Raw genomic sequence first — 23,382 nt, 5'->3', positions numbered from 1 at the left:
GTTTTTAGCTTGAACGAACCAAAATTCTTAAAAAGCGCCATCTTTTGGCATATCTAATATTAAGCTACTTTTTCTAAAAAGTGCCATCTGTAGCCTGTGGAACTAAAATTAACGTTGCGCATCTAGTGTATTATCTATGACCACGGCCGTTGGACCGGACGTCAAGTCAAAGGTAAAAATATTTTGGTTTTACTCTGTGATAAATACAGATAATAAAAAAGTGGACTTGGCAAGAATAAGAATACATTTCAAACAAACTACGACATCTGGAATCGTTCTCAGAAAACTTGCAGTTTTGTACAGTAACATAGATGGCGCAAAGCCACATACTGATAAAATGTTATGTGTAGACAGAAAAATAAATAGATGAATCTCAAAAAAAAACAAAAACAACATAGAAAGACTGCATCGAAGTCAAGTGATTTTATTTTGGTGTTACGACTTACGATCAGTGCCATAATTTCCAAACCTAACAACGGGTCAGTCAACGGATAATTTTTTAATAGACTTTTAATCAGATAATATAACTTAAACGATGAACTTAGTGTGAGCTTCTATTTACTTGTTATAAATTACTTACAGGTGATTTGAGTCAATAGATTATAAAATTTTGACAAATAAATTATTAATATTTTTATTTGAACGTGTGGTAATATAATATTAATTCACTCGACGATGCACTTTGTGGCTAGCATTTGATTTGACATATTGGTGAGGATAGCAACCCTAGGCTTGCCGGCTATATTATATTTAGGATATCTACATATTATATAGATATATTCATTATTTTAGATTATTAGAAAATAGATATATTCTTTATCAATGGCACAGAGTAGTATGACAATGGCTTCAATAATGATTTCAAGTCTCTCTCACAGGTTCGCCCTCACCATTATTTTAACGAGAAATGAATCTAATAAAAATCATTGAGTAAGAAATTACTTTAGTTTTTGTTTCACGCTCTAGGTATGCATATTTTCGGAGAACGATTCAAGATGTCACACTTTTCATGGCAAACCATATTAATGGCAAGCGTAATTATGTAAATGTATACATGTATAATACATTATGCCAGTACCCAGCCCATAGAGGGAGGATCTTTTTCTTAGACCCAGCCCCAATGAGTTTTTATTTATTTAGTTAGCTAGCTAGCTACAAATTATGATGTGTGTCGTTTTCCAGACATTCTTTGTTTTACTACGGCACGCCAATTAGATGTCTATTAACTTCTAAGTCTACGCAAAAAGTTCAGAGTCCATTTTTGTACCACCAGCATGTGATGCCCACGGCAAGACCTTCCTACCTTATGTAAGTAGAGTATGGTAGACACAGAGTTTGAACCATGGTGGCTTTTGGCGGTACCTGGTTTCGATTCCCCAAACATCTTAGTTTAATGGTAATGTTTTGATATATTCTACGGGATATTGTGAGAAATCTCACAATCGTCAGACACTGTTTTACCTTAACAAATCTTCATCTGTAGCCCCCATGGTGGGAATATTATTTGACGAAAACCGTGATATTGGAGTAACAAAAGGAAACAATGTATAAAAAATCAACTTCAATTTATTTTCAATTTCTTATTTACTTAGTTACTTTATGGAATTCATGCAATACAAATGTTTTAAAATATAACTAGTATAGTTAACAGTTATTAAATTTTAAATGCAGATAGTTTATTAATAACAATGTCATGGAGTAGTCACATCCCAATTAATGTTGATGGCCAATTTAATCTATTATAGTTCGGTTTTTAGTTTCTGAAATTCTATTACTCCTAGATTATATATTTTGTCTAAAAGATCTTGGATTTAATCCCATTATAGTAAGCCCCCACTGAAATAAATACTTCCAGGCAAGTTCAGGCATTTAAAACTATTAAGTTAAATCATACAACGTAACATTTTCAATAGAAAACAAAACAAAATCTATGGTAAACTATGTGTCCCTGAAATTACTGATCTTTATTGTAACAATATTAAAATAACAAGTTGAATTACGCACACTGATTGAATAAAGTATGCAAAAATTTGAATTCATGAAATGTACAAAATATGTACCTAATTAAGGTATGTATGTTTCAAATATTTTAATTAATTAAATTCCTATGAAACAATTCTGTGACCACCTTTGGCAGTATTTCCGTATACTTTAGCTAAATTAAAACTATGGTGCATGGTATGCATAGCATGCATGACGGCTCCCATGACTGAATGATACTATCGAAGGCGAATTATGTTAGATGTTTACATGACAGATAATATTAGGTATTTAACCTAATTAATGTTTTATCATTGCTACAATTGTTTTGTATTTGCGAATATATTTTACCTATTCTTTACCACTGTACATTCGAATTTATGTTTTAGGACCCTTTTTTGCTCACATAAAACTTATTTATGCAACTTTATATTTGGTAAAGGTTTGCGTTACAAAAATTCTCGTACAAAATATATTGAGATTTGTTGTTTATTGTGTAAATAAAAGAACATAATTAAAAACATTTTACAAACTTGCCAGAATACTAATTTGACTTTTAGTTGCATCAATAATTTTATATGATTCGCAAACGTTAATAATATTTCCCAAAAATGGCAATAAATGTCCAATTTCGACAAATACGGCTATATATTTCGTAACATAATTATGTTATCAAATTGTGTCTACATGTTTTGTTTTATTTCATTAAAATGAAAATCGTTAACATTAGTGTGATACAGTGTATAATTACGAAGGTTCACAATCCACACTTAGCATTCCTTCTCATAGAAGCATTGCCCATTCCTGAACTGTACTACCCTCATAATTATTAAAAAGAGCTACTTAAAATTAAATAATCTGTCATACCATTATCATTACAGGCAGCTTGCAATATGTACTAATATGTTTGTTTATAATTCTCTACCATTTAATATCTGTACAACAGTCGCATTCCGTTGGCAAATAATTAAAAATAAAATAAATAATCATTAATTTAGCTATTAATTGCCTAGTTACCAACTGGAATGGGCTGCGTGAACACGCGGGTGGCGAATAACAACTTCTCTCTCGAGGCCAATACAAGTTTAAGTTAAAAAAGGCCCACGATACACACAATTACATTACGCTAACAATTTGAATAATAAATTACAACAAATATTTACAAATGACGGCAGATATCCACAATTAAATAACTTAAATAAGAACAATAATAATTTAAGACTGTCGGGACATACTAGTAGGAATCAGTCATTCAGTGGCAGTGCACCGACCGATCGGCAACTGGCGTCGTCTTCTTGTCCTCTCTCCGGAGCGCGTCGCGGGCGCACCGCAAGCGTCGCGGGCGCATCGCAAGCGTCGCGGGCGCATCGGAAGCGTCGCAGGCGCAGCGTGCGCGGCGCAGGGCTCTCGCAAACTTAAAGGATCGTTCACTGATATAACTCAGGAGACGGGTCGTACATCGCCGCGAAACATTTTTCTGGTTGATATTCGTGCTCAAAATGAAGGCTAGTTTATATCCTAGAAGTGTGCACTCGCCGTGCGGAGGGCGGGAGGAACGCGGGCGCGCGGCCCGACTCGGGCGCGACTCGGCTCAGCACCGCGCCGGTCTAAGTCGTGTCCCGCCCGTACGTGCCGATGCGCACTTCCTTTATGACCCTTTCCCATTCTAGTGCGTAGGACTGCGGATCCTCTAAGTAATATGTACGATTGGGCTGGAAAAGAAAAACATCTGTTAGCTACACTTCCAACTGTTGCAACAAATGGTATACGCAAGCGTTATATTTGTACGACTTACCGTGTACACTAAAAATATTCTAAAGTTCTTGGCTTCGACACGTAGATCTGGAGACCACGGAATCTCTCCCTTGAGGACCATGTTAACCGGATCGACGTAAAACAGGCGTGGACCTGTCGTCAATAACAACATTCGGCGTCTGGCGAACAGACCCTTTCTCTTGTCTACCAGTCCTTGTTTCAAAATAAGTTCTCCGTTTACGAATTTATGCCAAACACTTTCACGTGCTTGAATTTCAAGACGTCGTCGTTTCTCCTCAGGGCTGATATTTAATATTCCTAAAAAAGAAAAAAAAAGAGTTAAATGAGTACTTATTAAATATCTGTTTCAGTAGATTGAGATTTATTAAACATGTACGACCAATTATTATTGTTTTCAAAAAATGCTACGGACGTTTGTATTTATCTTAATAGAAATAGAGGCTCAGCTGTTTACAAACTTAGTCATTAATGAACCCGACGGGCGGCGAGTCATTCATAATGTGATGTCGCAAGCGCATGAGAATGCAGAGCTGTTGCAGTGTACCGGGATGTGACGTCATCCCTACTATCAAACCGTAAATCAAGAACATAAAGGATGTTCGCTTAAGAACACAATAGCAGTGGGTGTAGAATGTAGATGCACTACTCAATGGCCAACATCTGCGGGATTACGTCACAAATTTGTCTTCAATAATATACGATTTCAATCGGTATTAAATCAAAGTAAGCGTTAATTTGACCGTAAAATTACCGTAAAAAACCTGGTTTAGTTTAAAACGACACACACGCGCATTTTGCAAAGAATTTAGGTCACGGACGATCCTCTTACTTGACGCTTGAGTGCACTCAATCGCACAAATCTTTTTAGCAGTCCCTATTAACAATACAGTTTTCACAAATCCGATTGGTCAGAACGAGTTTTTGTAAAAATATATAAATGGGCATTTACCTCTAGATGTAGACAAGTCCAACTCCCATAGTTCAACAATTTTGCGTTTGTCCAAACCAGGTTCTAAATAATCTGGTACAGTGTATTCCTCTTCGAAGGATCCACCTGGTAAGTATGGGCTAATTTTTGGAGGAGTTTGTTCCCAAATGTTTTCCCAATCGATTCCTTCGAAAAATGGATGCTGACGGATACTTTCGTATGTATCGCTAGTCTCCAGGTCGCTCGCTCCCAATCTCTTTTTATGGTCCAAAACAAGAAGTTTTTCAACTAAATCTTTCGCATCAGCTGGAAAACCTTCCGGGAATTCGTAGTCCAATTTTAAAATTTTTTGGAAAGTAAGAAAATCTGTTGATCCTCTGAATGGCGGTAATCCAGAAATCATTTGGTAAATGATACAACCCAGTGCCCACAAGTCCGATGCGCATGTGTCTACTCGGTGTTGCAACAGTTCTGGACTAACGTATTGTGCAGTGCCGACAAAACTTATTTTCCTTGAACGATCATTTGATGAATTCTCTTCTTCTTCTGATATAGATACAGCTGATTCCTTTTTATCATTTTCCATAATTTTAACCGTTCCGAAGTCAGCAATTTGTAAATGCATATTTTCATCTAATAGTATATTTTCAGGCTTCAAATCACGATGAATTATTTTTCTGGCGTGCATTTGTTCTAAGGCCAGCAGAAGCTCCGCTGCATAAAATTTTGCTACATTTATTTCAAAGGAGCCTACTTCATTAATACGTTTTAATAATTCACTATTTTTTGCGTACGAAAGTACAAAATAAAGTCTTTCTTCATCTTGAAATGTGCAATATAGTTTAACAAATCCGTGGGGCACATTCGAGAGCTTGTTTAGTGCATCTTTTTCACGTTTAATGTACTGCACTTTCTGTTGACGTATGATGAAGCTTTTTTCGCAAACTTTAACTGAAACAATAAAGAAACAACATTGTAAATAACCCCTTACATTAATTGATCAATTTCACGCATGTTGTTGTAGTTACTTTTTAATAGATACTTAATATACATTAGACACTGAGATTAAACAGTTACTCACTTGCATATTCCTTGCCAGTGTGAATGTCTTTCGCCAAGAAAACTGTGCTGTAGCAACCGTCGCCAATCATTTTCCCAAATATATAATCTTTCGCTGTTCTTTTGGCGTGTCTGTATGAGTTATTCGAAGATAGTGTAGACGTAGGAGTAGGAACAGGAGTTGCCGCTGCTTGAGAGGCCTGCATTTTGATCGGCGACTCGACTACGCACTCTGTTGTTGCCAATGGAGCCCGCACCTCACTGGTGGCACGACTGTTCGGCTGTAACAAAACAATGAGACTGAAATTTGCAATAAATAGTCATACGAATTACCGAAGACCAAGTGAAAGTAGGCAAATTTCTGACGGTCAGAATCGGTTTTGGCGCATAAAGTTGGGTTGATTTTCGTATAATTTTTCTTGATACGAGTACATATTGGGTCTTTCGTGAACTTGTAGCCTTATTATAATTTGACAGATTATTAACAAGGTGACAATGTATAATCCTAATAAATAGTTCTAATTTCTGCATTTAAAAAGATAAATTAAATATACACAAATGTAACACACCTACAGTAACCGTTTCTACGTAATTCTTGAAAATAATTTCAAGACTGAATTGTATATTTTAGTTTTCGAACTAAAAGAACATCTAGCATATTTTAGTCAGTACCTATACAATAATCCTTGCAAAACAAGACGAACCAACACGCCGAGAGGTGAGTTTACAACTAAACGGCTGATGTATTCGAGACGCTGCCACGTTCGTTGGCCTCACCAACAGTTCGATGATCCAATTTCTAAAGTTTGCAGCTCAAGTTTTTTTGCTCGTTTTTTTCTTACGGAGGCGTTGTGAAAAAAATACCACTCTCATTCAGCATCATAATCATACATTTGGTACAGTTTTCAAATAGCAACCACTAGATTTGGTTCGCATAGGTTTGCCATGAATTGTTATAAGTATTTAATGGTTAATTATTTTACGGTAGACAAATTAATTGGTGTATTTATGAAAATCACAGATTGTGCGCAAACATCTGGAATATAAATTAGAGCTATTAAAGCAACGCTATCTTATTCTAGTTACTACTTGTTTTTATTTTATTCGTAAATATTGTGTATTGTTGTCATTCGTAAATCTGCAACGTTTTTTGGAAACAACAAAGATTTGCAAGACGAATTGAATTTTTTTGTAGATCACGACTAACTGACATAATTAATCATTTTGGTTTATAGAGAAACAAATATAGTAATAGAAGAATTAGAATCAAAGTATCTTCAACGTTTCTCGGACACGACACTAGAGACAGAGATCTGAACGACCAATCGACATCGACAATTCACAATTCGTGTGGCGCATGAGTCATTGAAATAAATGAGTTTGGTCCATGTAGACCGCAAGTGGGTCTCGCATTCCGCGGCGGCGTCGTTCATACACCGCGGCAACGGTACTCCGGTCTCGGAGCGCATTCCCACCGCAACGCATTCCGCAGTCCGCGCGTACCTACTCCGTACTTCGTACTCGACCTCGATCCCCTCTACTACGAGACCCTCTACGTCGATGACCGCACCTACGAACACATTCATCAGAGTCAGACAATTCTCTCTTTCACATGGCACATGCGATGAATGCGTGTCAATTTCTAGACCTCTCAAACTATATCCGATATTAGTAAACTCGTTAATGGAATTGTAATGACTTCTTACAATACCATCGAAGTTTTCACATTCCACGTTTACATAATTACAATATAATAACAGTAATTAATCATCGTGAATATCATAATTACATTGCAAAATACAAGGAAAGGCTAATCGAGTAAATTTTTCCCCTAAATAGTTAAATACCCTAATAATATTATGTATTACATAGATTGTTTTGTTGATCTGTTTATTGACATCGTACATGCACCACAAACATGCTTCAAGTGAATAATTGCGTTCAAAATAAGACGTTATCTTTATTAATGCAAATGTAAACACATTAATGTACCTATTAATAAAATACATATCAACATTTATGCATATTTTACGATTGTGATTTTAAAATATTTCAATTCAATTTCTCTAAACAACTTCAGAGGCCGCTCTCTGACCTCAAATTATGAACAGCTCAAACAAAACATTGCAAGATAATATAATACTAAGAACAAATGTAGAATGATCTCTTATACTATCAAAGAAAAACAGAATGAAGTGACTCGATTACGTTTATTATCAAACAAGCGAACCGGATCCATTCAGAATTTTAAAAACATGAGCTACGAATCGATATCAAAGCTACAGACTACGACAGATCTAAACACTGAAATATCTATAATATCATCAACGATTTCGTAGTTTGCAATTCATCAGAAGTGGGACAACGAAAAAATTACCATACTAATTGGTACAGAAGAAGAGAAAATGATATAGTCAATAGTCATAACAGTGGGCCGTTAGAAAAACAGTGATGAATGCGAATCGTGAATCGTTCGTAGTGGTAAACAAGGTGGTCACGCCGTGTACGCGTGAACAAACAAGTGCCGTGTCAGTGCCGCGCCCGCCAACGTTTGCATCATAGCGATCAAGCGCGCGCTCGTCGTCGCCGCATCGTCGCATCGCTGCCGAGCACTGAACACCGAGCACTGCCCAGAGTACTGCCGCTCTCTCAAATAAAAATACGACGAGCGAAAGTGCACAGAGAGACGGTGCAGCGAAAGTTTATCAACAACCGTTTTTGTAACAATAATTGATACACTATGCCACGCCACGTCAGATATAATAAAATAAAAACAGAAACTACCTTTAAATGCAAAACAAATTGAAGTATTGTTTTTAAAAACGCGTATTGCGTGATTACACATTTGTAGATAGATTTTAATTATTGACTATTTAATAATACACATCTTGATTTTTTGAGGAATGATTTCTAGAGCAATTATTTTGTAGTATTAAAAAATTATTACGTATCGTTATTTTATTTTAATTCTGGTTTCACTGATATCTAAGTAATACACATTCTAAAATAGTAACGAAATGCGAGTATTTATGAAATTACCTTTGATTTAGTGGAGGGTTGTTTCCCGCGTTTCGTGGAACTCACGCCGAGAAGTTTCAGGATTCTGTTTGCCGCTTCGAGAAGTGTAGCACTACCCCTCGAACCCCTTTTGGATCTTACGGTCAATCCGCTCATTTCTACACTTCGCATACGGTGTATCACACACTATTTTACTAATGTTCAAAATCCAAAACACGATCACAGTTCATGAAGCTCGTATTCCGAATCTATAAATAATACAGCACTATTTACTATTTTTATTTAAAACGAAGAATTGACACTAAGGAATGCAACAAAACAAATAAATTAAGACTATTATTTTAAATATCAATCGGCTATTTTAAATTATTGAGCGCTTGAACACGACCGAACGTTACGACGGCGCGTTGCAGACTAAAGTAGTAACAAACACAGCGCTTGATGCAGGCGAGGCATTGACTATGTCCTCCGCTCAGTAGACGGAATAATCGCACGGTCGCATTACGTACGGCGCGCGGCTGTTTGGTATAATGTAGCCCCCTCCCCCGCCTGCCGCCGCCTCCGCCCGCCGCCCGCTCCCGCCCTGCTGTTTCGTGTCGTAGGATACGGAATTACGGATATGCAATGAACAGCATGCGTTTTCTATCTACAGATTTAAATAATATATGACGAATTTCGACTACATGACTAAGACTTTATTGTAAGTAAACTTTACTTAAAATTCTCAAAATCAACTCTATTTAAATTTAAAGATAAGTATGGGTACACTTTCATTAATTAATAGATAATTGTATTAAATTAGGTAATTCAATACCCAAAATTAACTAATTACAAATATCTTGGAAATTTTCAATACCTAATATAAAAATGTTGTATGAAAAACTACATCCACGTGACTCTGTTTTGATTTGTAAACGAACGTTACATCGTACAGCGCGTCGGTGCGAGCGGTGCGGGACGATGGGACTGGGGTGGGGGTTAGTGGGGTTCGGGGGGAGTGAGTCGATTTTTAGCGGGAAACGAGAAGAAAATCAATAGCACCAAGATGTGCAACACAACTTACGAACCGTCACCCGCAATCTTGAAAAAACTGTATTTTGAACTCGAATATTTGGTAGACGTACACCTCGTAATTCGAGTACGAATATTGTAATTTTATTTGATTTTCCTAGATAGAATAATAACCAACAGGTTTCACTTAAATGGGCGCCAAATTTTTTAAAGCATTCGACTTAGATATTGTTAAATAGGTAACATACTTAACTTAAGATAGAGATTATTAAATCTAACGCAATGTTATTTTAAATGACAGACGATTGTAGTAATTGGTAAAGTAAGTAAACCATGTATAAGTAAGCTAAGCTAAGTAATGAATTCAGACTTTAGTCATGATCTCACTTCTTACTACTACAGGTAGTAAAAGTAGTAAAAGTAGTAGTCTGTCTTTTAAATATCGAAAGACCAGCAACCATAGCCTTTGAGATCGGGTTTTTCTACCACCTGTCCCAAGAAAAGAAATGCATAGCCTACAGCGCGAGATTAAGGTTGTATACATGTAGAATAAGATTGTATATAATAGTAAAGGTAGCGAGGTACGAAAAAAAAAAGGCACAGCTGTTGCGGGCACGTGCGCGCCGCACACTGGCCGCATCTGCCGCATCCGTCGACAAGCTCCATTATCTATATCTATACTTATAATATCGGTGAAGGAAAACATCGTGAGGAAACCTGCATACCAGAGAATTATCTTAACTCTCTGCGTGTGTGAAGTCTGCCAATCCGCATTGGGCCAGCGTGGTGGACTATTGGCATTACCCCTCTCATTCTGAGAGGAGACTCGAGCTCAGCAGTGAGCCGAATATGGGTTGATGACGACGACGATACTTATAAATAAAACTGGTCGAATTCTATACGTTTAATAACAATTCATTAATCAACAAGTGATTTTGAACTAATTGAATGTCCTAAACAGCATATATATTATTTAACTAGCGGACGCCCGCGACTTCGTCCGCGTGGAATTTAGTTTTTCACAAATCCCTCGGGAACCATAGATTTTCCGGGATAAAAAGTAGCCTATGTGTTAATCCATGCTATAATATATCTCAATACCAAATTTCAGCCAATTCGGTTAAGTAGTCGAGGCGTGAAAGAGTAACAAACATTCATATCATTAAAATCATCAGTTTTCGCAAATCTCGGGAAACCATGTAATACAAATTATTCATATTAAAAAAAAACCCTAATAATAAAATATATATTATGCACATTTTCATCTTAATGTTTTATTTGTACAATATTGCATCAAAATGGTCTGTAAACAACGATATTTTACACTACAGATAGGACACTAGCGCATCAAATCTAGGGCGGCCAAATGTGCATAATTATCTTAATTTCATTTAGTCGCTTATTAAACAACGAAAGTTATTCAAACACATAATAGCTAAATATTGTCTACAATGTCGAGTTCTGTTTAGGAAGTGAAAAAACTATATATACAATATAAATAAATATATAATTTAAGTAAACACAAAATTGTGCATGTGCGCGCAGTGCAGTCGCTAAATTCGGATCACTTTTTTACGATGATTTTGTACGCACGTAACATATCTATAATATAAAACAATCATTGTCTGTGAAAGACAATTTTGTACAAATTATAAACCAAACAGTTCCGGAGCGTTAGACACTCAAGTCGGCACAAGAAAGCCAGGTGGGTGACGGGTTTTTTGCCGTATCGAGACAGCAACCCCTCCTGGGCCAAAGCTTCGATCAAAATAAAAGCTGTGTCGAACATTGAACCGTGCAGTTTGCACCTGGCTCCGTGCTATGTGATAATAAATAACCTAAATACATACACAAGGTGCAAGCTGCAGTAGTTTTTTTAGTAGAACCTGATATCAAACGGATGTGCAGTGCATTTTGTTATCGCTGTTATGTTTACCTACACTTTGTGCCTGCGTATTATGTTGTATGACTTCAAGTTTTAGGCGTAGGAGTTGCGTGGATAGGTCAGTACCGTGTCTCGTTGATATTTTAAAGTATTATCATCATATCAGCCGATGGACGTCCACTGCAGGACATAGACATTTTGTAGGGACTTCCAAACATCAGGATCCTGAGCCGCCTGCATCCAGCGAATCCCTCCGACTCGTTTGATATCGTCAGTCCACCTAAAAATCTCTATTAAATCACCAAGTAAAAATACCATCCAAACGTGAGGAAGTATTTACTAAGGCTTCCGAGAACAGTTTAAATATAGACCACTAAATACTAATCAGTGAAATGTACATTAAGGATAAAATTACATGGTTGAATCCATAAATGTAACAACAATAATATTACCCAATTAAGTACGTTAGCAATAATTAAAAAAATATTGTTTTATTCATAAGAAACAATGCTCAATTCGCGTGAACCATTTCCAACTATGCGCGCTTTATAATATGCTCATGATAAAAACCCATCATGGGATTAAAATTACTTAGACATATGCCGACATGCCCAAATAATGTATTTCATTGTTATATACCTATGTACTAATTACGATTATAGTACATTCAAAAACTGTAATATATAAACCTATGTTGTTGACAATTCTGCTAAATAATTTTCAAGAGATAGTACCTATCGTTAGTACAACCGCGCAGGTTGGATTAGATATCACCTTTGTGTACAAAAACAGAGCCGATAAGATGGAATACCTAAATGTGATAACTGATAAGCGCCGCAACGTCAATATTTGGCGCCAACGCCGCGAGCGACGCAACTTTACGCGAGCCGTTACGTCACTTTAACGTGAACGTTTTTTTTTGTAAAAAAGAATAAAATAAATGTTTGGCATCCTAGTCCACAATTAACTAATGTGCGTATTATTACGCCAGTAAAAATGTATTAAGGACGCCGCCACCTATTTTTTTTTTCTTTCATTTATTTATTTGTCCTTTTTCTTTAAATTTTTAACAGTGTTACTAATAAATAAATATACTTAAACAATACACATCACTATCTAGCCCCAAAGTAAGTATACAGAGTGGCTTGTGATATGGGTACTAAGATAGTTGATATTATAATATTAATATACATTTATATACTATATATAAATACTTATATAATGTATAAATACACACAGACACTGGTAAACACCCATGCTCATCACACAAATATTTTCTAGTTGTGGGAATCGAACCCACGGCCGGGGATGCAGAAAGAAGGGTCACTACCCACTGCGTCACGCGGCCGTCAAATACAAAACACTATTAAAAATTTATAAAAAATAATCATCCTTCCCGCTGCGGGACTTTAGAGTGTCCAAGCAACCGGTCAGGGCTCTAGAGTGAGGAACCTCCTCTCAATACGCACCTTCTCAAGAATCACTGCCTTCTGTAGAGCTAATATAACTCGCATATTCATACTTAATGTTATAAATGCGAAAGTTTGTTTGTTTTTTACGCTGTCACAGCTAAACCGCGGAACCGATTTTAAATATTCTTTTACCTTAACCGGTGTATTTTTAGCTGCAGTTTTAACTGAACAGTCGAACTATTCAGTTACAGTGTACTAGTCCGTGTACAGTGTCCTTCAGTTTTAACTGCATACATCCATTTTCTAATAATATTGATAGAAGTTTCAATAAGATAAAACTGTACAGATAAAACTTCACAGTTAAAACTGAAGGGCTACATCTTCACGAGGTCCGATTTGAAAGAATTTTTCAAATCAGACCAGTAGTTGCTGAAATTAGCGCGTTCAAACAAACAAACAAACAAACAAACAAACAAAGTCTTCAGCCTTATAGTATTAGTATAGATAAAATAACCACCACCACTACTATTGATATACTATTGGTAACAAATATTATATGTTCTTTCAAATGTGCACTTTTGCGTCATCTAGACGTTTCGCTTTAGATACTCATTGTTTTCAACTGAAAATTAATAAACGCATTTTGTTTATTTTTCCTTTCAACCATACACAAAAGTTACAATTTTAGATGGCGCCCAATTCCATTGTCCTTACATAAAACCATGTTGTTTACTAATAAATATAAATAATCAAAGTTCGTATAAGCACATGTTCTGTATCTGTACGTCCAGATGTTAAATTCTTCCGATGCGCAGGTGCGCTGCGAAAGGTGTTAACTGCCTTCGTAACCAAGTGCATTTGTGATAATGTGCAGTAGATATATAAAACACTTTGCGTATTATTGTTTTAACAATAATAAAAAAAAATACGTGTGGCACTCGGGGACTGCCGCGGTAAAGCTATTGCAACATCAACAACAACAAAAGCATTTTTTATCAACTCGTGCAATTATAATTATTTTATATTATTTATTAGTTGTAGTAGTTTCACACTTGTCCAGTTGAGCCGATATGACAACGTCGAAATGTGTTAACTTGATGCACGGCTTGGGCGTTAGGTTTATTTTCGTTACGGAATTTCTTGATTCGGTAAAAGCCGCGATAAAAGCTATGCAATAGCCATTTTTATCTAGTAAGTAAGAGACAAATATTTTATTATACTATGCAATCACTGTGCGGGTGCCGGATCCATCGCGTGGCAGAAAGAAATCTCTCAGCGGAGCCTTGGTCTTTTACCAATGGACGATGGGTTAAAGAATTTCACCCTACGCCAGTCGGTCACAAGTCCAGGTGACAAGTACATTAGAAATTAAAAAAAAAAAAGAAATCTACTAAACGAATTTTGATGCAGTTCTCACCAGTAGATAGAGTGATTTGTGAGGAGGGTTTAGCTATGTATACATAATAACTTGTTAAGGTTTTGTGTAAATTGTATGATAATTGTTGCAAAAGTTGGATTGCTTTCCACGTTTCCTAATCTTTACTAATATTATAAAGAGGAAATATCTGAATGTTTGTTTCTTTGGTTGCATTGAATAGGCTCTGAAACTACTTTACCAATTTGAAAAATCACTGTTGGGAAGCTACCCTATCCCCGAGTGCTATATATCCCACGCGGGTGAAACAGCGCGGTGTTTGCTAGTTATTTAACCAAATGACAAAGGTCTAGCTATCACAGGCTATCGTTCTAAAAGCACTAACTAACTATATCAAACCATGATACCTAAACCGACTGGACTTTGTAAAGAGCTTACCTATCATAACTTTACAAATGCATACCTACCTACTACGTATAACAAACGTAGACACGTGTAATTTCGTCTCGGTATATCGCTATACATTGTGAAGTTTACTTTACACCATGTATTTAGGTATATATTTATTCTATAGTTAAGGTGAGTATGACTTACGCCAGCCTCACACGATCTGAGGACCTAGTGGCAGTTTGATACTTTTACTATCTCGTTGAAGTAAACGCGAATTTCTAAGGAATTGAAGCAGCCTGCAGCGCGATCTAGTGGCACTACTGCACAACTGTTTCAATTCCATATAAACTCGCGTTTACGTCAACGCAATAGTAACATTATGAAAATATTAAAAACTCTCACTAGGCACACAGTTGACTATCAAGTGGCGACCTCTCTGGCGCAGTTGGTAATAGGCTAGTTGACACTTTTTTTTAAATGGTCGTAAATTGTTTATCGTCTACTAGATTGAAAAAAATATCATATTTTTTGAGACGTGATTTGACATGAAAATTTTAATTTTTAAGTATTTTTTTGACAATACGAGCCAAAACGCCTGTCGGCCATGATGGTCTATATTTCAACTGTTTCATGACGTCACTATAACAAATCCCTTACAAACAGAGCGTTTGACAAAAATATTAATTAATAATTAGTTTGACGTTTTAGTACATTACGTAACATTATGACGTCACAAAATGGACGACAGCGTTTTTGACATTTGGAAAAATATATGTATATAAACTAAATTAAGTTTTAAAAGAAATCCTTAACTTTTATTTTAATTAATATCGATATATTTCAGACCAGTATTCCATGTAGTACACGAAATTAAAACCTATTGTTTACATTAAATTTAATATGAGTCAACTACCCTATTCTGTAGATATCAACAGAGAGGACCTGGGTTCGATTCCCACCACGGGCCAGTTTAGTAGGTATTTATATTTTCTAAATTGGCTCTGGTCTAGTCTGGTGATGCTAGACCACGTAGAAACCGTACTTGTATAATAACTTTATTTTGATATTTTTTTCATGTTCCACATCCCTAAGTGCGCTGCAGACTTGACAGTGTGTAGCTGGCGTAAATACATATCGGCGTAGTTAGGAATATCTACATGTACGTGTATACATAGCAACATTTTATTAAACTGTTGCCACTCACTATATAAACGCCGAGTGTTTTCCCAGTTGTTCTTAAATTTAAATTGGTAGGTAATAATTATCTTAAGTCAATATGATCATTTGCTACTTAAGCGACTTCCATAACAACGAAACGAAATATATCGACTTAATAGGAACGTAACAACTATGCCCTCAGACCGAAAGTAATGGCGTGCATAAGGTTTTTAACTAGGTATTGACTATACCAACTATGTATTCTGTGATCCAACATAAGTTTGTATTGAGTCCTTAGGGTAGGCAGTGCATGCATCTATGAAGTGCACGCCGCAGACCATAACACAGCAATGCTGATAATAAGCATGGCGGTAGTACTTCCCCGGACGAGCTAAGTTACTACTAAAACTGCCAATCTACAAACGATACAAAAAAAGAATATTTTAAATCTGTCTACAATTTGTAAAAACGCGTTGTTAAAAATAAGAAGAAATAAGAATCAAAGCCAAATAAAGAACCTCATCCATTTTGGAACTCAGTTAAATAAAAATACAACAAAAAAACTGCGCAAAATAAAAATAGATAAGTCTTTCAATGTAAAAAAAAAAAAAAAATTTCTCATATTAATAAAATGTATTTATAGTGATAGGTTTGCCGGATGTCAACGTAATATCATACCTGCCTACTGTAGTACTGTGTCAGCGCTCCAGTGGCAACATTGAGGCGCCAAGCAAGGTTATCGACGCGAATGTCTCGATCAGCGGCCTTGTGTCGGTCCTTTGACCCTACACGGCGTAGTTATAAATTCGTAATTCGCAAACCACCTGCCTGGGTGCCTCCGACCGCGTCCCGACGCGACGCGCACCACATGGCGTGTTTTCAAATAACTAACGGTCGGAGTGCATCGCCCGGTGTATTGGTTGTGCTGCGTAATATGTTCTACGACATCGAAACACCTGTAGGTTTGTGGAGCAATGCTTTTGCCTACATGCGGGAACTAAATCGGGACAAACGTAGCTGATTTTAACATTACAGAGTAAGATTTTTCGCTCTAACGATACGACAATATCATAGCGTTCATATTTTCAAATAACTAACGGTCGGAGTGCATCGCCCGGTGTATTGGTTGCGCTGCGTAATATGTTCTACAACATCGCAACACCTGTAGGTTTGTGGATCAATGCTTTTGCCTACATGCGGGAACTAAATCGGGACAAACGTAGCTGATTTTAACATTACAGAGTAAGATTTTTCGCTCTAACGATACGACAATATCATAGCGTTCATATTTTCAAATAACTAACGGTCGGAGTGCATCGCCCGGTGTATTGGTTGCGCTGCGTAATATGTTCTACAACATCGCAACACCTGTAGGTTTGTGGATCAATGCTTTTGCCTACATGCGGGAACTAAATCGGGACAAACGTAGCTGATTTTAACATTACAGAGTAAAATTTTTCGCTCTAAGGATACGACAATATCATAGTGGATTTTCAAATAACTAACGGTCGGAGTGCATCGCCCGGTGTATTGGTTGTGCTGCGTAATATGTTCTACGACATTGAAACACCTGTAGGTTTGTAGAGCAATGCCTTTGCCTAATGCGGGAACTAAATGGGGACAAACGTAGCTGATTTTAACATTATAAAGTAAAAATTTTTGCTCTAACGATACGACAATATCATAGCGAATTTTCAAATAACTAACGGTCGAAATGCATCGTCCGGTGTATCGATTATGCTACGTAATATGTTCGACTACATCGTAACACCTGAATGTTTGTGGAGCATTGTAATCTTTTGCCTACAAGCGACTTTAACATTACAAAGTAACTTTTTCGCTCTAACAATATATAAACGTTTTGAGAATCATAAAATATATCCACCGGAAGTCTTCGATAACCATCTGTAAGTTTATGGAATGTCATAATTCGCCTACATGTGGGAACAAAATTGGGACAAACATACTTCATTTTAAGATTACAAAGAAAACTTTTCGCTCTAACGATACAACAACTTGAGATAAACAGGAAATTAAGAATTTATCCTTTGTGACGTCGCCGTCAGATGCATTGGGACCGTTTCTTTGTGTTACAAGCAGAGAAACAAAACATTGTGTAGCTTTCAGTAATGTTATAAAATTTATTATTCATCATAATAAATTAATAATGATCAATAAATAAAACGCGTTAGTAAAAGATTTTAATAATAATGTTATCGCCGTTTAGTGTTGGAAATAGTAGTCTGTGACGGATATGACGTCGCTCGATCTCGTGTTGGCTTCAGTGTGCTCGTGGCGTTCGAGCCGTCCACATCTCTTGTCGTGTAATTCTTAATGGGTTACTTAGGATAGGCGGGGAGAGTGACTTGTGTGGAAAAGGGGAGTGTTTGTTAACAGTCAAAGGTACCTTTAACCCTACACACATCGTTCACAAGTACGTGACTCCATTCAAGGTCATTCTCTGCCATTCTAGGGTCTTATTTTGGTTACAGTTTGATTTGTTAATTAAGTTGTCCTGACAAGTGTTGTGAATCATAACCTTTGTTCGACAATAGTTTTCTTATATTTGTAATCACCTTTGAGTCCTATAATAATAACGAAACTGTACCTACACTTATGTTTGTTAGTTTTGGTTTATTAACGGACATTTCTACGAGTACTGTTAGAACTATCTTGATTTTAATTAGGTGATTATATTTTGTACGCTCTCTGGCATATGATACTCTCTTCTAGTAAAAGTATTTATAAATAACGGTCGAGCATGCAAAATCTAATAATTTTACATATTTTGAAAATCCATTATCCGTTTTAATATTCTCTCCCTTTTCCTTCGTTTACTTTCAATTAGGCGCAGTAGGGATTAGTTAATTGAAAGGAAATTGGTATGAAAATATTGTGAGTGTAATCAAGCAACATGAAACTTGGGCTTAACCGAACCTCACCTTCTAACTATCAATTAGGCGTGTTTAATTTAATTAATGATTAATTATCTATTCATTTGAAATTATACATACCTAAGTACAATATTCGTAATCGTTACGTAAGTATAAATGTGAATTTGTAATTCCCTAAAAATGTTAATTAAGTAAAGACACCTAATTAAAATGTAACACATAAATAAGCACGTAGTAAGTAGGTAGATATGGTTGTATCGCTCCCGTAAAGTGCGCCAGAGCACGACGGTCATTGTCCTAAAGGTAGATGAACATATTATTGTACAAACCAATAAAAAACGTTGTTTTTAACACACGCCCAACCTGTTTTATTTATTTATACAAGGACAATTGGATATAAAATCTACCAACGGTCGTACAAGTAATGGAAATGTTTACAAAGCCTGCATTTATACATAAAGCCAAATTCAAATACATTTATTTCAAGTAGGCTTGCTTTGAATTGTCAGAAGAATACAATTTCTTCTCCTTCTCAACAGGGCCTGATCCAGCAAAGTTAAATTTTGCCGTCCAATACACCAGAAATGCTTTTTTTTGTACTTAAAAAACGGAACCCTTGTAAGATCTCTCAAACGTCTGTCTGTCACAGTCAATTTTCTCCGAATCTACTGGACCAATTAAATAAATTTTGCCACTTTTCATTTTTGCTACTCTGTGTAAATTGCTTGACACAATGAAGCATAATGAAAGTTATTTATAGTCGCAAGTTAAAAAAAAATAGCCAGCTATCCAGGTAGGTAGGTAGGTGTGATACTATAACGGATACCTTAAAAGTAAAGGGGATTGTTTATGATTAAATAATCTAGTAATGTGACCCACGGTAAGTGAACTAGAACTTCCTCTGACTTATTGGGGCTTCCCTCGATTATGTTTTAGGGGTACACGTGATACAGGTGTTAGGAAGTATTAATATACTTACCTACGAGTCACAATAGTGCAATACAAATATAGGTAGATAGCAGCGGCGAAGGATGGAATTTAGATGAAGGTGAGCCGTCCCAAAGAAAAGAAAATTTAAATAGATTGATACAAACCCGGTTTCTCATATTATATCTAGATACAGTACTATAATGAATATGCATAGATTTTTAAAGGCAACCCGGCGGGAATCGGTTTGCATGAATTCTTCGCCGCTGGTAGGTAGGTAGATAGCTAGGTACCTACGTAGGTTTTGTGACTATATTTATAGAATAAAACCTCAATGCTATCAAAAACAACACTTGTAAAATATAAGCACCACACCGATTCTCGCAACTTCAGTTATTCTACCGTAAAAAGTTGTGAGGTCCATGTAATACCAAGTCGGTTACTTTATTCAGCTAACCTAACAACATCTTATTATGACCATATCAATATTAAAAACCTTTTCTATTAAATAACATAGATTGACTTGGCCATCGCATGAATACACAATATATCTCACAAGTAATACAATATATATTCAGTAAATTGCATAGAGCGCTTGCGATAACATTTACAATAAAAAATATATTTTTTTTATCTTTCGGCTTAGATCTGGCTTAATTCTATCAAGTTGCAAACTTGCTATACCGCTAGCAAAGACGCACCGCCAATATACGTATGTAACGTTCCGGTCCGATGTCGTGTAGAATGTCTAGCAATAAATAGGTCGGTAAACATTCCAAAATATCACACCATCTTATATTGCGTTTCTCACAGACAAGCTTTAACTAGAATTCGAATAAAATAACAATCAGGTAACCCTTAAACATTCAAATACAAATCCAATTTATAAGAAATACAGATCACTGCAACAAAAGGCGAAATAACAAAAACAACATGGGGATTCTATTGTTTCTAATAAAAAAAAACCGTACCGTTACTCATTAGAATCTCAGACGTACCTATCTACCTGACGATCTACATAAAAACGTCGAAAAGCAAACATTTGGACTGAGAGTAGGTTATTTGACTGCGTAGGTAGTCAGGAGTTTCAGCATACACTAAAAACAGAATGAAAAAAATGTGAAACAAATTATTCCGTCTAACATGTGGACACGGACATAAATATTCCATTCAACAACGGTCTCGTAACGTAAGAAAGTGTTTTATATTTGGATATTTAAATATCTCGTATTAACATAAATCTATTATAATCGTGATGGTAAAAATACGAGCTATAAGATTTAAAAGAGATCGTCAGTTGGCGGCGAACGGTGAGTGTACAGTCGCCGCCACACGCACTTTGTGCCCGGTATTCCGGCGAGTGGAATGCCTTCTACTTACATACTTTTATTCACTTCCCGCGCGTCTAGACATCGGTCTAAGGGACCGGTTTCTAAAATCAATCTTAGTTCTCGAACATAAGATTCCAATTACAATCAAACCTGCCCAACTTTAACCCGTATAAAACGGCGTCTCTGTCCTCGGAAAGTGCATTGATCTCGTGGCGCGTCCTTCTATGGTACAAAAATCGCTGCACGTGATACGCTCATCCCTTTCTTGTAGCATGTCTTTGTGGGAGTGCGAGGAGGACACCAAAACCGTAGTAGGCAGGATGCGCGTAGCGAACTGCGGGCAATACACCCAAGGCGGGCGCAATGAACGACGGCCATTAACGTGGGGAGTACCATACCACGTTTTGGCGCCAACCGCTTAGGGAATAGGGAACTGATCCGTAAATACCTACGTCGCCCAATTTATGGGACTACCTATCTAATTCTGGACGTCAGAACAGTAAGCGGATACTACTCATCGATTTCCACGTGTTAGATTTTAACTACCACCGTAACACGTGGTTGTCACATCGCACAAATTATGTAATTGTGATACAACTAGGACATTTACATGTAGGTATTATGTATAATATTAACTAATCTTCTTAGAATATTTATATTATAGGTATTCAGAGATAAAATTAAATAGTTTACGGTGGTGCGGCGCGAATGGCGCGAACAGTTCGCGCCAAATCCATAAGTCAAAATGGCGGCAACCACGTGTTCTCCGTTTACATCGGCGTATACTCGCAGTTTGCCCGTGTTGAAACAATAAACAGTCTATAAAATTTATGAATAATAGTACAATCGCTATGTATTAATTTCACTACTATACAGGATTTACGACTATTTAAAAAAGTCAAAAATTTCCTTAATCATACAGAGACACATAAGCAACTCAGTCAATACTTAATAAAACAATAGTAAACATACCCAACTTTCCTACAATACCGTATTAGACTTATTGGAAATTTATATTATTTCTGTTTGTTTCCCACGTGTTAATTATCCGAAGTAATAATAAAACTAAAACCACCCCATTAACGCATGTTTTGAAAAAAAAACACCTACCTGCAAGTTTTACTGACCATTGTTCAATGGAAGAACGTTTTCTAAAAATTCCTTAGAACTGGGTATTGTCGAACAATGATTGTAGAAAACAAAACAAAAATGGCGCGCCACGTGCTTTGGGGTTCTGTAGATGTCTTTCACAATAATTGATGTAAGTATATTGTAATTGCGTAAGTATTTGCTGGGCTTCTTAGCATCAACCGGGGGTTTGGGGTGGAAGCCCTGCCAAAAGCGAACCCGAGGGCTAGCAGCACGTGAGTAAAACTTTTTAATGTCGTGCCCCGTGACACTTGGGAGTCGCACCTCAGCTTAGAGGGACGTTTGGGGAATGTGATGTACAACAATGTCAATTTACAGCCTTTATAACAAACTGTCAGAACTCCACGGTATCTCTCTCGTAGTTCCCATTCTCGTGGGAATACGGAGATAAACTATAACTTAAGTTAATGTAGCCTATGCTACATTAAGGTGTATGTAATGTAATGAAATATTTTTTCTAATCGGTTAGTTCGTTACATACAAATCTGTGCTTTTTATATTTGTGTAGACACTCTACCCTATGGCCCTACACTATTTACGACGGACAGAATGGCTATTATGAATTTAGTTGAGATTCTTAATCTTTTACTTACTCGTCTTATAGTGCCATTTCTAATAAAAGTTGGGCAACTTGGATTCTGTGTATAGCAGCCCCTGATCCAATGCTTTTATTGAGCCACGAGCGAGGTTTTCAGACGGAATGTTTTCATCTTACCCATGCTTCCTATATCTGGCCTTGGATGATAAATAACAGGCGGTCAGTTTTTGAAAAAATGTGCCCTATGTGCTTCAAATTTCTGTATTCAGAGTCTCCTAATATTTTCCTATGTTCTTAGTTTGTCACCAAGAAATCCTTAACATTCATCAGTGAGTTGTTTTACTACCGAACCATAAAAAGGCGGTCTCTGGTCGGTCGGCAATGCTTCTGTGTTCTGTTTGTGTGAGTGCAAATTCCACGAAGGACTTCATCCTTCGCCAATGCGTTCAACTCTGTTCGACCGGATCGACCGCGGCGCCGGTGACCGTTGCATTTGAAATCCATACGTTATACCTTAACGAAACCGCTTACTGCTACATATGCATCTTAGT

At 36.6% G+C, this 23,382-nt stretch overlaps 1 protein-coding gene across 3 annotated transcripts in view; it reads right to left on the bottom strand.

Moving 5' to 3' along the window:
• Window positions 1-1,548: 1,548 nt before the first annotated feature.
• The window catches only part of LOC112044972 (3-phosphoinositide-dependent protein kinase 1), a 136,584-nt gene continuing 114,750 nt past the window's right edge, over window positions 1,549-23,382 (bottom strand). For 2 of the 3 annotated variants that reach the window (XM_024080994.2, XM_024080995.2), the window contains 4 exons: window positions 5,766-6,024; window positions 4,706-5,635; window positions 3,776-4,053; window positions 1,549-3,692 (listed from right to left, as the gene is read on the bottom strand). In XM_024080994.2, the coding sequence (XP_023936762.1) occupies window positions 3,588-3,692; window positions 3,776-4,053; window positions 4,706-5,635; window positions 5,766-5,949 (1,497 nt within the window). In that variant the 5' untranslated portion in view covers window positions 5,950-6,024 and the 3' untranslated portion in view covers window positions 1,549-3,587. Of the gene's footprint in view, window positions 3,693-3,775; window positions 4,054-4,705; window positions 5,636-5,765; window positions 6,025-8,782; window positions 9,242-23,382 lie in introns of those variants that run through there. The other variant, XM_024080993.2, reaches the window with a different exon arrangement.

This window comes from Bicyclus anynana, chromosome 15 (genome assembly GCF_947172395.1).
Source record: "Bicyclus anynana chromosome 15, ilBicAnyn1.1, whole genome shotgun sequence".
In the NCBI taxonomy this organism is placed as follows: Eukaryota; Metazoa; Arthropoda; class Insecta; order Lepidoptera; family Nymphalidae; genus Bicyclus; species Bicyclus anynana.
This window is presented reverse-complemented; position numbering and strand designations above follow the sequence as displayed.